Below are 19136 nucleotides of genomic sequence, written 5' to 3'. Positions count from 1 at the left end.
AGAGAAAGAGAGAAAGAGAAAGAGAAAGAGAAAGAGAGAGAGAGAGAGAGAGAGAGAGAAAGAGAGAGAGAATAACCCTACTGCTTATCGGATAGTTCTGCGAACGAATCCATAGAGGGATGATTTTCCAAGTGACAGCTACTTAGATTCAGCACGAATTCATACTCGTGAATCTGTACGAGAGATTAATCAACGCAATTGCCCAATTAATATCTCACGAATTTCTATACAAATAATAAAATTTATTCTTCCAATTATTTTTAAATTGTTAAGATTTTTCGATTCAGAAATAACATTTCTAAAATTAACTTCGTTAAGTTTCAACTTGCAATTGTACTTGATGAAGTTTCTCAAGGTCAGTGCTTTTAAAAAGTGGTAAAAAAAAAAGAAAGAAAAAGAGAGAGAGAGAGAGAGAGAGAGAGAGAAAGAGAGAGGGAGATGCAGTTGTAATTACTAGCTCGGTCTTTTAATTTCAACGAGAACAGTCTGAGAGTATTATTATTACGTAGTATTATTATTACGTAGTATTATTATCGATGCCAGATTAAACAACATTATTCTCTCCCCTTCCAAGCGGATCGTGCCAAGCGAGAAATCTCTTGCCAAGTGTTGTAATTTATAAAAAGAAAGAAAAATAGATGAAGAAAAATGAAGAGAGATAGAAAGGATAAGTAATCAGAAAAACGTAGCTATGAAGTAAGTAATATCTAAGTTCGATTGAGAGCACATTTCAATATTACACAAATAATATCAGATTGAAAAATTTAATCCGAAATTGAACATTCTTTTTATCCTCCGCGTAACGACACAGCCAAATCTCTCTTTATCGTATTATCTATAAAGAGGAAAATGTAAAATAAAAATATTTTTGCCATCTTCGATGGTCGAAGGAACGAAATGGTGACACCGCGTTTCTTAGATTTCGTTTCTCAATCGATTTAATATATTACAGAAAGACAACGACTATAGAAATAACCCATGGAAAGTCTTTATATATATAAAGAAGATAACGAGAGAAAAAAAAGGTTCGAGATGATTTTGGGGTTGTACTTGGCTATCGGCTACTTCACTTTGCTATTTTTTTTTTTCTTTTTTTTTTTTTTTCTTCTTTTTATTAGATATTGTCCTCATAACATAGCCGACGAATATGACAGAAGAAACCAAGACAAGCGCACGGATACGGGACGCGTTTGGAGAAGTAGGAGGGTACATCGTTTTGGGGTCGATTCTTGTATCGTGCTATGGTGGCAAAAAAGAAAAAGGAAAAGAAAAAAAAAAGAAAAAGCAAAAGGTAAAAGGGGGAGAAAGAATCTTTCGAAAAAGAACCCCTATAAGAAATATATATATATATATATATATATATAACAACACAGATGGCCATTTTCAGGACCCGAACGAAATCACGAGCCGTATCTTTTTTCTTCTTTCATGTTTGAAGAAGAACAAGAAGAAGAGGTATAAAAAGACGACGACGACGAAGAAGAAGAAAAAGATGAAGAATAAGAATACGAAGACTTAGCCAAAAGATTACTAGGAGGAGTCTAAGCGTACAACAAAATGAAAGGCAATCTCAGTTATTGGCAACGATGCTATATCAGAATCCATGGTTACGATCCTTTAGGGATCTTTGCCTTAACAAAACGTGCCAAACGTAACACGTTATCATTCGACGAGGGGTTCGTCGAATGATCGCCTTTATCGTCTATGATTATTATAATAAATCTCATAAAGTTTTCAAGGATATGTTTCTTTCATATGTTGATCAATTTTTAATTAATATCGATAATAAATGTAAATAATTTATTTATACATTTGCATATTAATTCGATACTTTTTCAATATTTTTTTTCCATTATTCTATGCAAACGTTTATAAAATAATGATCGTAATATAATAATTCGATCGAATACATTTAATAAATCGTATTTAATTCGAACGATCTCACAAAGATCAATGATCTATTAAAATACATTTATACAATTTATCTTAATGGTTTACACAGAGATTTATTTTCTTGTCTTGTCTTGTCTTGTCTTTAGAAGCGAAAGCTCCTGAAGAAGAAGAAGCTACTAACGAGCCGAAAGTCATCATCAGGGTCACGGTGAGCAGTGAAAGAAAGACGTTAGTGACATTAAGGAAAGATAAGAGAAAGGACAAGAAGCACTGAGGGAGTGAGATATACTTTCAAAGAAAATTCGTCTCCTCTCATCTTTGCCTTTTCATTCTTTACCCTCGCCCAACCCATCTCACCCTTATCCCCACCCCTTTAACCCGGCCCTTCTTTTCCCATCTATCTTCAAACCGACCAACCAAGTCACCTTTGAAAAATCTTTTAAAACGAAGCGAAATCTATAAAAACTGTCTTTTTCGCGAAACAAGTGATAGTGGTGTTGGTGTTGGTGATGGTGATGGTGGTGGTGGTAGTTGTTGTTGTTGTTGGTTTCGAAAGATGATTCTAAGTGGTCCACTGATTACAAGGCCCAGTCAAATCTTCAAGCAAACTGGTCCTTTCCCTTCTTTGATTACTCTCTCGTGTTGAAATACGAGAAACGAATCCCGAAGAAATCTGAGAAAGATAGAGAAAGAGAGAGACGGAAAAAAGGCAACGTTACCGGTGCTAGAATGGACTCCTCACTTTTCTCGCGGCCTTCTCGCGACATAGAAAATTAAAGGAAAGGCGCCTGGGGTTCACGTCTTTGAACGCTTTAAGTGGCAATTACGTGCCTTTGCTCTTTCTGCCCCTCTCTCTCTCTCTCCCTCTCTCTCTCTCTCTCCCTCTCTCTCTCTCTCTCTCTCTCTCTCTCTCTTTCTTTTTTTCTTTCCATCGAAGCATATATTTCGACTTTTTTCCCTCTTTTTTAATTTTTTTTTTTTTTCTTTTTATTAATATTTTCAAGATTATTCCGCAGGATCAAAATGCTACAAATGGAATCGAGTATTTCTGTACCTGTGATAAATAAATAAAGAAAAAAAGAAGAAAAAAGAAAAAAGAAAAAGAAAATAAAACTTTTTATTTTTATTTAACACAGCTTTAGAACATAATACGTTTGTCTGAGGTGAATTCTTCTTGCATAAAAAAAAAATTTTAATAAAAGTCATAAAATCGATGACGCTTTCATGGTATTTAAGATAAAAGAATTTTTATCGTCATAAGCGTTATTGTTTATGCATGAAAAGCGAATGCAAGACGCAAAAGAGAAAGAGAGAGAAAGAGAGAGAAAGAGAGAGAGAGAGAGAGAGAAAGTGAGAAGGGCACGATCCAGAGAGGGAAGATCCTTTGATCTACGTAGAGAAAGTGGGAAAGGAACGTGCGTGCGATCCAAAGGGGAGGAAAGGGAGGCTGCTTCCGGCCGAAGCCGGAGTGCTGATTTTAAAAGGCGCAGAGGGACACGCCTTTGAGCGTTTGGAGTGGCAATTACTTGCTCTGTCCTCAAATTACTTACTCCAGTAATTTTATTCCAACCGTCCTAACTCACGACGACTAAAGGTCGTCGTCGTCGTCGTCGTCGTCGTCTTCATCATTGTCATTGTCATTGTCGTCATCGTGGAAATCGCGAACAAACTTTCACGATCAAACCCTTCTAACTTTTTTCCTCTTTCATTCGAGATTGCAATCTATATCGTAAAACAGTTGTAGTTTCATCGATATAATAAAAACGATATTAAAATCTATTGAATCAATTAGAATGATGATTCATGAGAAAAAAATTATTTATTATCTCTAATCGATTGTGAATATATTCTTGAAAAGTATAGCATCTGTGAGCGAGCGAAAATCTTCGTTTTTTTTTTTTTCTTTCTCTTTCTTTTTTACCATTCTCTTGTGTAATGTAACATGCATTACACATAAATTTACATATCTTCGGACAACGTGTTATCGATGATATATGAAATGTAATACGTGACGTTTTTGAACGTGACGATTGACAATAACGCTACTAATTTTCCAATGAAATTTCATTAGAGAAAAAAAAGAAAAAGAAAAAAAAAAATAGAATAAAACAGATACGCGTTATAGAAACAGAATTAATATTTCTTTAATCTAAGTCAAAGATTTGAAAAGGATTTACTTCAACCTTTCGCGCCTGATAATAAAAAGGAGAGTCTATTCGATCGACACTTTTCTCGGACCTCTTGAGATACACGGGATTAGGGATTGGGGGTTGGGTGGAGGAGGGTGAGTGGGGAGAGAGGAAGGGAGACGAAGGGATTGGGAAGTGGTGGATTAAGTGGGAAAATTTTTCTCTCTTAAAACTTTCTCAAAAATATAACGAGGACTTGTGGAAATGCGAAAGCGTACAAAATGTCCCAACGAGATGTACTGACAAGTGGAAACTAAAATCGACCATCAAGAGTTATTTCTTTAAATAACAAATTACGATAATAATTTTCAATTGAGAAGATGACGTAAGGGATATGATTAAGAAAAAAAGAGAACAAAAAAAGAAAAAGAAAAGAAAGAAAAGAACAATTTCGCAAAACAGCCCTTTTATATTACTAAATCCAGACGTATAAATCACTTTGATACTCAAGTAGGTACCTTTTCCCGGGCGATCGAACGGTAGAGTAACACCTGTAGTAAAAGTTCCACGAAATTGCTATAAAGTGGTTGTAATTATGAGCAGAAGTCCCTTTACGATTCACAGGGAATAGGGAATCCCGTGAACAATTTTGTTCCTCGTTAAGAGTGACCATTCGAGAGAGAGAGAGAGAGAGAGAGAGAGAGAGAGAGAGAGGGAGGGAGGGAGGGAGCATCACGCTGGATCGTTAGGTTCAATTGATTTTGCTGGAAATAAAATCAATGTTTGCTTCGTTGTGAGGGGTCAAGAGATAGACAAGGATAGACGAAACAGAAGAGAGAGAGAGAGAGAGAGAGAGAGATAGAGAGAGAGAAATAGATAGATAGATAGTTAGAAAGAGATAGAAGTGTATCGAGGAAAAGGGGTGGCGTCGAAACTGTCCTTTCGATTGAGGGGGTTTAAGGGGGGATTGAGATAGCGAGAGATGGACGGATTATTCGCTTCCCTATCGGTAGACATCGCCCGATTGAAATCTACAACGGTGGTCACGCGCGAAGCATGCTCGTTTGCTTCGTTTGGGAAGGGGTTGACTGCTTCCTGCGTATTTGAGGGTAGTATGGGTACGCGTCCGAAGATAGAACCAATGCGGCCCGATTGCGGATCCTCCTCCTTCGTTAAGCCACCCGTTACTTTAGATTTGGCACGATTAATCGAAACGACGATGGCTACGATGGAAATTTTTCGATCGAATCTAACGCGAGTGCTCTTCATCATGAGAGAGGGTGACGTACGATAATTGTTTGCCGAATCCTCTCGAAAAAAAAATGTTAGATTCTCGGTCTTTTTTTCTTCTTTATTATTTTTTATTTTTTTTTTTTTTAATCTTTCTCTCTCTCTCTCTCTCTCTCTCTTCCTACAATTAATCACCTACGTTGGTTTCATTTAAAATTAAAAGAAAAAGGGGGATTTTTAATTGTTTGATGAAATTTGAAGAAAGACAAAATATAATTACAAGTATTAGGAAAAGAAATGTAGAATTTAATTAGGATTTAATTAGGATATTATTAGATAAGAAAAATAAGATTTGTTAAAATCTATAAACTATTTTATATTATAGCACGGTAGACATGATATTCTAATCTCAAAGTCTGCTTATTCTCCTTCTTCAGTCTCTTCTTCACCCTTATCCGTCGACCATACACGCACTTTCTCGAGGACAAACGATCTTTCCCAGTCGAGACGATCGTTATCTCTATCTCTCTTTCTAACTTACGCAGAGAAATTCGTGGCCTAGGGCAGCAACATCTGATACGAAGAGATTAGGCTTAAGCGTTCGCGAAATTATCTCGCAACGATATGCAAATCGTGACATAAATGTTAATTGTAATTGCCCATAAAATGAATTTCCGAGGGGAATCCTTCCCTTCCTCTCTCTCTCTCTCTCTCCCCCTCTCTCTCTCTCTCTTCAATATTAGATCACGCAAAAAATAAAACTTATCTAAGAATAATCTGCTTGCAATTGTACCGAATTGTAAAATGGCATGTTATTGCATATGTAAAGATTTAATTGTACAAAAAACAAACAAACAAAAAAAAAAAAGAAAACGAAAAAAAAGAGGATCCAAAAAATGATCGAATTTTGATCATGAAAACGAAAAGAAAACTTCGACTATAGTTAACAGAATATTTCTCTCTATAATCTTTTATCGATCTTCATGAGTAAATAAACGAAGTGAGATAAATTGCGTAAAGTTAACTCGGCAAATTGATATCGCTTAGTATCGTCCGACAATGGGGAGAAAACAAATAACCGTAGCTAAACTTTGGAGAAATTCGTTCGATCGTTAATAATCGTGTCTGTGGTAATGGTCGAAGTATGAGGAAAAAAAAAGTAGACGAAAAAGAAGATGAGAAAAGAAAAAAAAGAAAAAAAAAAAAGAAAAGAAGAAAAAGAACAATAATAATAATAAGAAGAAGAAGAAGAAGAAGAAGAATCATTGCTATGTTTCATCATAACGAAAGAAAAATACTCAAATTGTATGAAATAAAATTGCAATAGAAGGAAGTTTTAACGAATAGATCGATTATATATTAATAATATTAGATTTTAAATGCATATTAATTATCCGTTTTTCGTAATTAAGAATTTACGAGCTTTTACCGGCCATTAAATTTTCATACTATTCTTAACTAAACTCCAATCCACCTACCCCTCCCCCTAACCCCCATCCACCCTTTGCTGTCCATCAACTCATTGAAATAATCTAACAGAAGATAATATGACTGAATCGTTTTGATTCGTTGCGTTGGTTCTAAAGCAAGTATCGATCCTCGACCAAAACGGACGACCATCGTCGTAGCTACGTTCATTGTTCTCTCGTAATTTCATTCGAATTCGTTCGAAAGGTACCACCACCCGGTCGTCGCTATGGGTGAACGTCAAAACGTTTACATCGATCGAAGGGAACGTAATTTCATGGTACGCGGAACGAAATGATAAGGTTAATTCGTTCATTCGTTCATTCGTTCATTTCGAATTTTCTCTTTGAATATAAAGCAATAAAAGAAAGTAGAATTCGGGATTTGATTAATCGGGGGGAAAAAATAAATAAATAAATAAATGAAGTATTGAAAAGAAAAAAAAAATATATATATATATATATATACGTAATAAAAAGAAAAAAAAGAAGCATCGTTCATTTACGATTAACAAAGAAAAAAAAAAAAAAAGAAGAAAGCAAAAAAAAAAAAAGAAGAAAAAATTATTCTCTATGTTTTTGATAAGCAAAAGAAAAAATATAAAAAACAATTAATAAATCCATCTTTCCATCGAAAAATTTCATTCGTATTAGAAACCATCGTGGTTATTCCAATTTCTTATATCATAAGTTCGTTCATCTATCTTATTCTAACCCAAACCCTTTTTTCGTTCTTCCTAATCATCAAGAGGAAACATTTCGACTACTATTACCAAAAGTAATTCATGGAATTCGATATGAAAGGAGAGACACTTAGTTCTCTGTCTCATCTTCGTCGTCGTCGTTGTGTTATAAGCGTTCCACTAATCTAACTTGTGAAATTGTGCACGAAGAATGAAGATCTTCGAACGAAGGAGAGAAAGTCTGTGAGATAGAGAGAGAGAGAGAGAGAGAGAGAGAGAGAAATGGTAGGTAAAGATCTGAAAGGTACTTGGTGCCATTGGTCGCAACGAAGAACCATGCCGTTGACAGTTTGTAAATGATCCAGTTTGCTGGGTGAGAAAGTGAGAAATAGGGAAGAAGAGCTTGGTGAAGGAATGATATATGTATGTGTGTGCGTATCTGTGTATATATATGTATATAGAAAGAAAGAGAGAGAGAGAGAGAGAAAGAGAGAGAAAAGAGGAATGAGGGTGAATCTCGTTTCGAGAAAGGGAAATGAGTAGAAGAGGAGCCTCTGGAAAAGGGGTGGAACGGTCCCGTTAACTATTCATCTTCGTGGCGATCCAACAAACTTTCCAACCCGCTTACCCGCAGCTACGGAATACTAAAATTGTCGCGAAAGGAAAGCCTTCAAGCGTTAGGAATATAACAGATAAGAAAGATAAAGTTTCTTCGATCGTGGATTATCCTTTAAAATTTTCGCGTTATAAAATTTTCTATGATTTAAACTTTACAAAGAGAAAATATTATATCTTTCGCATTATATTATTAAAAGGGAATAAAATATTTAATGTACAAATATTATGTTGTCGAGCGTAAAAAAAATATCTCTCGTTATATATCATTAAACGTATGTAATGGTTAACAAACCAGATTGAAATTTTGCGGGTACGTTAGTAGGACTTTTTCTTTTTTTAATTTTTTGTTAAATTACTTCCTTCCAGCTCGTCGATCCGCACATCGTAGATCCTACGAACGAGCATTTAATGTGAAACAGAACGCCTCTTCTACAAGCTGGACAACGGACAAACGAACGGACGGCTTGTCATTTGCATACAATGAACCCATGGTCGCGTTAACTGTTCGGGGACGCGGAACGAGCTACAAGTCACCTGGTACCAGTAATTGAAATGAGGGAAGTTCTCTGGAAGGGTAGTTCGAAGAGATGATCATCGTGGGACTACAGAGAGAGGTAGATAGATAGATAGATAGATAGATAGGTAGATAGAGAGAAAAACGAAATGATCGCAGTGGAGACCATGGAAATTTTAGTGCAATGGACAGAAAAGAAATATTTTTTTTTTCAGCTTAATGATTACAGAAAACAGTCATCGTTTCGATGAACTTATCTATGGCATCAATACCATCGATCTTCGAAGTATATATCATTTATATATATATATATATATATATATATATATATATATATATATATATATATATATCGATTACCCTGGTCATCTGAAAAAAAGAAAAAAAGGAAGAAAAGAAAAATAAGAAGATATATGACTTTGAAAAGATCTTTTGCCGCAAAGTATATCAGAACAATCTGAATTGGAAGATTGAAGAAACGATGGAAAAGATTGGATCGTTCGTTAATCGCTCGATTTTTAATTACTTCCTACAGGAAAGACTGGAACGAGGCAAGAAAAACCTATGTAGGCAGGAGAGTCCTGTTGGAAACGGTTAATAAGTACTGGAAGAGAGGGAGAATCAGAAAGAGGGAGGAAGAAAGAGAGAGGAAGAAAGAGAGAAAGAGAGAAAGAGAAAGAGAGGAAAGAGGTACAGTGCTGAAAAACCCCCTTGAAACTTTACAGACTACGAGAACGAAACGGGAGAGGACGAGTCGTTGCTTTTGGTGTTGCTATTACTGATGCTGTTAGTAGTAGTACCAGCAGCAATAGTAGTAGTAGTAGTAGTTGTAATGATAACGATGGTAGCTAACGTTGGTGATGGTGCTGACGACGGACAGAAAAGGGAGAGTTTAATTAAATATCACACGACATATTATGGGATGAGATCGGAAACGTGTAGATTGCCCTTACAGGCAAGTAAACGTCAGGGACAGAACTCAATGTTGAAAAGTTCAAACGAATCGAACCCTAGAGAAGGTTAGTTTCTGGGCATTATCATTGAAGGAGGTAACCACCCTAGACCCTGGAACGACACATTGGTCTCCCGGATATAGAGAATGTCGAGACATTTCAGCTTAACCGTTCCGTGTCCCCAGTTTTTTTTTCTTCTTTTTTCCTTTTTTCTTTTTTTTTTTTACAAATACCGAACCACTCTGAAAATTCCATCGGTATGACCCTTCGACTATCTTCCTTTTTTTTCTCTCTCTCTTTCTCTCCTTTTTCTCGGTCCTTTCCTTCCCCTTTTGCCTTCTTTCCTCCTTTCTATCTCTCCTTCTTCTCCTATAATATATTTTCTACGTATACGCGTGTGCACAACTATCTAAACGTCAATATGATTAGATTTGAAAAGAAAAAAAAAAAAAAAAAAAAAGAGAAATGATTTCCGTCACGTTTGGTTTATAAGAAGAAAGAGAGAGAGAATAATATTCTATGGAAACAATGTCGTATAAAAATTACAAATCGTTAAAAATGTATACACAACAGACAAGAAACAACAACAGTATATCTTTATGTATGTAAATCCCTTTCGTATCGTTGGAAACGAATAAAACGCAACGCGGTTATAGTCATCCGAAAGGAAATCCAAAGTATGAGAGGGTAACGTGTTCATATTTCAAAGGGTTCTCTCCTTCCTTTAGGTTTGTACGGCTTGAGGCCAAGCTAACCATCGTCAACCATCTCCAGGATCAGACGAGAGGGCAAAGGCAACGTTTACTCGCTACGTTTGCACAATCTTCTTTCACCGCGGCTTGCGTACTCTTATCTCCATCATCATCTCTCTTATACAACATTCACCACGATACTCCGCGAATTAAAAGCCCATGAATATGGTAAGGATGCAAATTCAAGGATCGGTGTTTATTCGGGATCAGTGTTACTTGGCAATCTGCATATTTCGGTGTCGGGAACACAACGGAATGAGAACTGTGCTATGGTCCAGCTATGCATATCATCTCTCTCTCTCTCTCTCTCTCTCTCTCTCTCTCTGTCTGTCTCTTTAGGTACCTATCTATCTCTATCTATCTATCTTTACGTCGTTGTTGAATAGGGTTAGAAATCTACAAGCAGAGAGGACTAGATGATACTGGCCATGCAAGATAACTATGGAAGTTAATTACTGAGACGAGATATTCTCCTACCAAACACACTTAAACCTAACTCCGAGACTTGTTTAACGAGCCATTTCCTAATAAATAATACAAACTACCTCGACTCATATCTTGTATTGTAGTATCAATTTTTTTTTGTTTTTATATATATATATATATATATAACCAAATACGACGAATAAATGATAGAACGAACGAACGAACGACGAGTTCAGATTTAAATGTTAAAAATTGATTATTAATCATTTCTAAATTAAAAGATAAAGATAAAGATCCTGTCGCATTGTTGAGTATTTAACTTAATCAGTTAGAATAATTTTTGAGGATAAAAAGTAGAAGGAAAGAAAATTTCTCAAAAAATTTAGACGAGCATTTTCCATAAAAATTCTGAAATTTTAAGAGATATATTAATAACAAATAATACTGCTTATCATCACTGTTTATCTTCGTTCATTTTCAAATACAAATAAATATATCCGTATATTTATTTATTTATTTATTTATTTATTTATTTATTTATTTATTTATTTATTTATTTATTTAAATTATTTATTTATATTATTTAAGTTAATCAATTTACCTGTATAAGGTCGACAATAGTTCCGATTTACTTTGCTATAAATCGTTGGCAATGACGTCTCAGCTCCTGGTTCGATATAAGCCTTACTCTTGCTATCTCTAGGATCACTGTATTGTTCCACGACTTCAATCTCTGCCTGAAAGGAAAAGAATAATTTTGTAATTTTTTCTTTTTCTCTTTTTTTATTTCTTTTTTCTTTTTTTTTTTGAATGTCTCCCTTCGACATTTCATATCGATGGATTAATGATAATATTATAATAATAATAAAAAAAAGAAAAATTCATATTTATATTTATTACATTATATTTATATTATATTTATATTAATTGGCAAGATTATTATTATTTGGCAAGAGATTAGTTAATTATTGGCATAACCATTTCTACAATACTAATTTGGCAATGGTTCCACTTCTCCCTAACACACACACACATACATACATACACATAGGACATATACAAACACACACTTTAAAGTTTGTACCTAATAGTGACGTCTAGGAGCGTCGTCTCTTTATGGGTTACCACGAGAAAGGGTTATTGCCGGAGTTTCCTAGGTCTAAACGTACGAAGCACGTTAACAGCAAACCGTTTCCACCTTCTGAATGTGGCCAATTGCGGTAATGCCTTGGCATTGGAGAAATTAAAGGAGTGAACATTTTCTTTTGCACATTTATTATACATTCAAACGATCGTTACTTCCGCGACAAAAAAAAAAAAAGAAAAAAAGAAAAAAGAAAACAAAAGACGAATTACAAAAAGAAAAATAACAAAAAAGAAAGGAAAACAGAATAACACGTTCAACTAATATCCAATAAAATGATTTCTTCTTGGACGTAAAAGAGATTCTCTTTTTCTGCTTTTTTCTTCTATTTTTTTTTTCTTTCTTTTTTTTTTCTCTCTTCTTATTAAACAATATCCCCGTTATTTATACATACATATGAATAACTAATATAAATTTTTGTATACGATTATAAGAAGAAAAAAAAACAAAAAAAAAAAAAAGAAAAGAAAAGAAAATAAATAAATGCAACGGGAATAGATCGATTAGAATGATAATGTAAAATTTAATCGAGATCGACGGCTCAATCAAATTGATCTTAAATTAAAAAGCAATCTCAATTTACGTTTACGTAACATTTATCCAAATTCATTGGCATTCGTTTAAATTGGAATGAATTTAAACAGAGCATTAAGAAAAATACACGAACCGTCTGTCAGTACGAATTGACTCGAGGATGTCAAAGGAATAGAAAAAAAAAGAAAAAAGAAAAATAAATAAATAAATAAATAAATAAATAAATAAATAAAAATGACTCCGGCTAAACCACCCTTCATGGTCCCTCCAAACATCGTCGTAGTATCTGAATCTTCTTTTTTTCTTTTTTTTTTTTTACCATCCTTCTTCATCCCTATCTACGTTTATGCTCGTAAGGAACTTTCTCTTTCAGTTTCGATATTATCTTTCTCTCTCTCTCTCTCTCTCTCTCTCTCTCTCTCTCTCTCTTTCTTTCTATCTCTTTTTATATCCCTTTCTTTTTCTTCTTCGATATTAATAACAACACCAATGATGAGAGGTAATAACGATATCCTCGGGCAAAAAGTATGAATGAAATAGGTACCTATTTATCAACGAATCGAAGAAGAATGAAGATGGAAGGACGACAAATTTTAGTGTAAAAGAGATAGACAGATGGATAGAGATCGATAGATAGAGAGTTAAGATTTCTTGAGATAGAAAATGCCTGATCAATGGGAAGAAGAAGTCAGTCCTGGTTTCTTCAAAATAAAATGGTATGAGTATATCAGGAGTCAAAGAAAAACACAGAAAATAGAGACTGACTGAGTGACTGGCTAAAGAGAGAGAGAGAGAGAGAGAGAGAGAGAGAGAGAGAGAGAGAGAGAGAGAGAGAGAGAGAGAGAGAGAAAGATATGAGCAGACAGGACGAAGAGAGAGAGAGAAAGATGGGAAGCTCTTTAGTCCTTCCCCCCCACTTCCCTCACTCTCTCTCTCTCTCTCTCTCTCTCTCTCTCTCTCTCTCTCTCTCTCTCTCATTCTTCGACGAAAAAAAAAACGTTGTGGAAAAGAGAGACGGAAACAAGGTGGAAGGTTTGAGAGATGGATGAGAAGACGGCGAAGAAGACAAGTAGCCTTAAATTGAAAGAACCCGAAATTGGAATTCTCCTGCCAAAGTTGAACGTCGCTGCCCTCGGGGGGTTGTTCCGAAGGCGAAAAGGTCTGCCAACGATTCACCACCATCCACTATCCTCCTTCTCCACCTTCTCCTCCTCCTCCTTCTCCTCCTACCATCATCCTCCCCTCGACTACGTTCCCGTTAAAGAAACTGAACGAACGAGTGAGAAAGAAAAAGAGAGAAAAAGAGAGAGAGAGAGAGAGAGAGATCCCTGGTAACACATAAATTCGTGGATGTTTATACGGAAATTACGAAGGTAGCTTTCGACGATAGGGGGAAAAGTACGTACATGAGAGTCCCGATCTCGACTGTTGAAAATTTAACGTTGACGAACCGAATACGATGATTTATCCCACCCTATCCTGTGTAAACATTATCAACGAGGTGTATCCTCATCTGATCGTGAGTTATATGACGTCTCGTATTCTCGATAAAATTCGAATCGATCTTTCGAATTTGTGGCTTCGTTTCTCGCAATCAAGGATCTTCAATGAAATTCAAATAGATTTTTGTTAACCTCTTTGTATGTATGAATGTCTCTCTCTCTCTCTCTCTCTCTCTCTCTTTCATTAAGAAATATATCGAACTTCTATTTAACATAAAAAATTTCCTGATCAATTATTTAAATAAATTCATTACTTTAATTCTAATTATTATCGAGTAATTAAGAATAATGAATTTATTAACGTAATTACCCGTTAATAACATAAAAAATTTTAATCCACCGTGTTATTTTCTTTCTGTCATATTGTATAAACCTCTCGTTACTTTCCGCGGTATAGTGCACGGTACTGCATGGAGTTACCCTCGGCCATCGACGGAGTGAAATTCCGTAAAAGGTGATTGTTACCCTCTCTCTCTCTCTCTCTCTCTCTCTCTCTCTCTCTCTCTCTCTCTCTCTCTCTCTCTCTCTCTCTCTCTCTCTCTCTCTCTCTCTCTCTACCTCTCTGCCGCACGTTCCATCGGTAATCCTATCGATTTATGAAAGACTTTAAGCCGATTATTCGACCACTGTATTATAATCGGGAACGATCATTAGCCAACATAATCATACAACTTCGGGCTATTTACGATGGTCGAGCGTATGCATTTTACCTCGACTTGTTATTGCATACCGACGAAGTCTTTTTGATCCTCTTTCTTGCATTACGTAAAATGGACAATCCCTATGCGACACTATAATATTCCTTTTGTTCTGTGAATCCGAGAGTGAATTTATAAAAAAAAAAAAAAAGAAAGAAAGAAAAAAGAAATAGAGGAAAAAGAAAAAGAAAAGCAGAAAAAAATAGCATTCCGTATTATTGATCTCAAAATAATTTATAATTTAATCCTTTTACTTTACCGACAGTCTTTAATTGTGATAATATATATATATATATATATATATATATATATATATATATATATATATATACTGGCTTGTAAGATAAAAAAAAAGAAAAAAGAAAAAAAAACAAAGAAAAGAAGAAAGAAAGAAAAAGAAAGAAAAGGTTCATAAATTTTGAATTCAATAAAACGGATCCGACCCCTCCAACAATTGTTTCGGGGGCAACTTTTGGTCCCGCCCACCCTCCTATGCTACCCCATTTTAACTTAAAAAGATCAAAATGAAAAGAAATAAGAGAATGTAAGAAGAAGAGAATTGTTCCGTAACGCGACGTTCTAAGTTCGTACCTTCGAAGAATAAGGGCCGAGAGATGGTAGGCCCTTTTGTTTAAAGTGATAAATGCGAAGCGACGGCCGTGCTCGACCTCACGCATAAAATAAAGCGCTAAAGTATTAAGTAGGGCTTACGAGCGAGAGTCATAACGATTCACCCCTCTTGAGTCAAGTGCCACCATCGGTTCTCTCTCTCTCTCTCTCTCTCTGTCTTTCTCACTCACTCACTCACTCAATCTCACGATACGAAAAGCACTTTCAATGGGGGAGAGAGAGAGAGAGAGATAGAGAGATAGAGAGAGTTGCTCTGTGACAACGAGGCAAAGGAAACTTTTGTTCGACGCTTACCAGGTGTTTTTCCTTCGACTCACCCATAAGCAATATTTTTCTTTTTCATACTCCCTCAATCCTCTATCCCTGTTCTTTCCTATTCTTTTTTTTTTTTTTTTTTTTTTTTTTTTACTTTTGACGAATTTCTCAAACAAAAATCATAATGAATGCATCTCGTAAGATTCTCATAATGCTTTCTTTTAATCCGTTCTTCGTCATAAATTTCTCCTCCTCCTTTACCGTCCATCGATCGTTCCATTTAACTTCATTTCTCTGTTAATTTAATAAAAAGTATCAACCAACGTTGTGTTACCTTTTTTCAAAATCGATAAAACGAACACGAGTTTTCTCTTATTCGGAGTAATTTCTATGACTCCCCTTACTCTCCTATCGTCTCCCTCTCCTCTCTTCCCCCCCCCCGCTACCCCAACCCCACACCATTTACCCCGTTCCAACCTGTACCGACCGAAGAGTCGCAACGAAAACTCGTTCTCCAACACGTACAGGGCCAAGCTCGTAATCAATGTACGGTAGTTATACAAAGTTAACAAGTCGTCGAAATATCTAGTAGAATGTTAAAAGTGGACTCGTAACGTATTTCGAAAGTTTTAGTCGCATATATAACCGCGAACGTGTGGAAAGCGTCCACACATACACATATACACGTAAATGTATAAATGGAGAAAGAGTTAGTAGAGGTTAAAAGTATTACGTATACATATACGATTCATTATCGAATCGTCGTCGTCGTCGTCGTCGTCGTCATCGTCGAGTAATCTCGAAAACACATTCGAGAAATTTTCATTCTCATCTATCGCAAATATCACCAAACGAGAAAGGGGACTATATAGCTTTTTGGGAAAAGCTACGCGTGACGCGCGTAACAGAAGTAACATTGACGATAGTAAAGGTGATGATGGTGCCCTCGAAGGGAAAGAGGAGTTTTGGAGAAGGAAAGGGGTTAGGCGGGATGACAGAGGATGGAGGCGAGGTGAGGGGCTCGTTGGAGACGTGTTTCAGGGGCAGAAGCATTTAGGCGCAGCGCTCGAGGCAACCCCACAGTCGCCAGAAACTGAGTGCCGGAGCAATTATAAGCAACGCCGGAAGTCACCGTTCTCCAGCCCCACCCTATCTCTCACACCTCTCATCCCCCTTTAACATTCTCTCTCTCTCGCTTTTAGTTCATTCGTTCGTTCGTTCCTTTTCACTCACGCAGTAAGCACTAGGAACGGCCTTGTTCCTCTCAACCATCCTCGACGATCATTTCTCTTTCTCTCTCTTTCTCTCTCTCTCTCTCTCTCTCTGTTAGTCACCACCCACGTACCAACCTCACGTAATCCCTCTCGTAACCTCCTACCTTCATGCCCGACGGGTATTTTGTCACCGTCGTAATTATATTTCTCCCTTCAGCCAGCCGATTTTCCGGCAGTTCGCCGAGCGAAAATATCAATACTATCCGTTTAACTCCGACGGCAACGATTCTAAAAACGTACTAGAAAAATTGTCGATAATAATTTCAGAGTTGTTTCATTTATTTTTCTTTCTTTCTTCCTCCCTTTTTATTTTTCTTTTCCTTTTTTTTTTTTTTTTTTTTTTTTTTTAATACAATTTACTCTTTCTTTTTTAATACACGCACGCGCACACAAACACACACACGCATAAGCATACGCACGTTGAGTTCTACCTTATATCGTTTATTATTGATATACTTTTGTTAATACGTCATTTTTTTTATTTCCTTCTTCTTTCTTCGTCAAATTTCAAATCAAATTATACGATTAATAATAGATACTTAGATACTTGAATGAGTTTTTGTATATTAGATACAAATGATACTTTAATATAGATAAAACTTAAACAAATAAATATATCCACATTATTCTTGAATTTTATTTTACGATTGATGATCATTGAGTTATGCGTGACAAAATAAATAAACTAGATCTATCTAAGAGAAGATAAATAAGTATGTAAGTAAAATACTCACGTTCTCGACTGTAGGACTTGGCAAAGTCCACTGAATCGACGAGGAAGTTGCAGCCGCAGCACTGGAGGGACGTTTCTTGTTTACGAAGTCAACCGGTAGACTATACTCGTCGCACAATGAGACCTGGAAATAGAATTAAATACCTAACGTGATAATTTGCAAAATGTATCTATGAGAAAAATAGATAGACAGATAGATAGATAGACAGAGAAAGAGAGAGAGAGAGAGAGAGAGAGAGAGAAAGAGAAAGAGAATATGTTCATTGAATTTCAATTATTTTAAACAAATGGATAGAGATATAAATGGGGATCAATTCTAAGACCATTGTATCGAAGACTATGGATCAGTACGATGTCTGACAATGGCGACGGATTTCCTATCAAAGATTCAAGCTCAACCCTACAAAAATAACAACGAAAAAAAATCATTTTTCACTCCATGGGGTATCTCTAATTACCTGTGTCCTGTCTCGAGCACGCATCGCATAAAGCAATAGGGAGAACGATGTATGAAATGGAAAATGGAATTCCATATATATATATATATATATATATATATATATATATATATATATATATATATATATATATAGCAGAATAAAAAACAGGATAAAAAGAGGGAGGGCGATCTAAGCCAAAAAAAAAACGAAAGGTATTCATTGTCGAGTAAAGCGTGGATTTCTGCCACTCGACAAATCGCAGGGTAAGCAAAGTCATCCCCTTCCTCCATTCTCCTCACCAAGCAACAGTATAGTAGAGAACAGTAACACAACGAATGGTCCAGCTCATCAGTGATATTTACTGTCTGTTGGAGAATCGATCTATATCGATGGGTGCCCTCACTAGAATAGTCAGCAATAGCAATAGCAACCAGGACTATTACCAGGACACCAGGAAGGCCAGGAACTTGGCACCCTTCTTTCTACTTGCCTAACGACAAAGCTCCTAAACGAGAGAGAGAGAGAGAGGGAGACAGAGGGTGAGAGAGAGAGAGAGAGGAAGAGGTAGGAGCCACAGAGTACGGCCTACCACCTAGGTCCGTGCGTGCATATAAATCGAGACAATCGCGAATCCCCTGAGGGCGGCTTATCGCGCTGTTGGAGCTTGGGAGGCGGGCTAGCAGCAGCAGCACCACCACCACCAGCAGTCAGCTTCGTTCGTTCCTCTCCTCGGGAAAAGGGACCGGGACTTCGCTGTAACACCAACCCATCTTCGACTCCACGCGGATATATCCAGGGAATGCTGCCGTTTTATTCTGCCGGAGACCTCGCATGCAAATGGCCCACGTTTATTGTTGAGCAAAGAGCGCTATATGAATATGTGAAGTGGTAAATGGAAGAAAAAAAATTCTATACATCGGCAGGGAAGCCTTGGCTTTGAAATGGATTAAAGGAAAGGGATGGTAATCGAACATTATCGATAATCGAACATCATTACGAGGATATTCGATTATTCTCTTTCTCTTTCTCTTTCTCTCTCTCTCTCTCTCTCTCTCTCTCTCTCTCTCTCTCTCTTTATCTAATATGTTTCCATTAACGAATGATTATGATTAGTAAATGTATTTCGTTCGTTAACCCACGGAAATGTCTAGACTACGACGTTAACAAGATAAAGCTTAAAAAAAAAAAAAAAAATATATATATATATATATATATACTTCCTTGTTCTCATGAAATTGATACTAACAAGTGGTAATGCATTT

General features: G+C 36.1%; 1 protein-coding gene across 1 annotated transcript in view; it reads right to left on the bottom strand.

Annotated features, from left to right (window-relative positions):
- Positions 1 to 19136, bottom strand: part of LOC124424427 — a 180876-nt gene that overhangs the window by 27741 nt on the left and 133999 nt on the right. The window contains exons 3-4 of the mRNA XM_046963462.1: positions 17436 to 17558; positions 11266 to 11401 (exon numbers count right to left, since the gene is read on the bottom strand). Of these exons, the coding sequence (XP_046819418.1) occupies positions 11266 to 11401; positions 17436 to 17558 (259 nt within the window). The remainder of the gene's footprint in view (positions 1 to 11265; positions 11402 to 17435; positions 17559 to 19136) is intronic.

This window comes from Vespa crabro, chromosome 5, assembly GCF_910589235.1.
Source record: "Vespa crabro chromosome 5, iyVesCrab1.2, whole genome shotgun sequence".
NCBI lineage: Eukaryota > Metazoa > Arthropoda > Insecta > Hymenoptera > Vespidae > Vespa > Vespa crabro.
The sequence above is the reverse complement of the archived record's forward strand: the minus strand, read 5'-3'. Positions and strand labels throughout refer to the sequence as shown.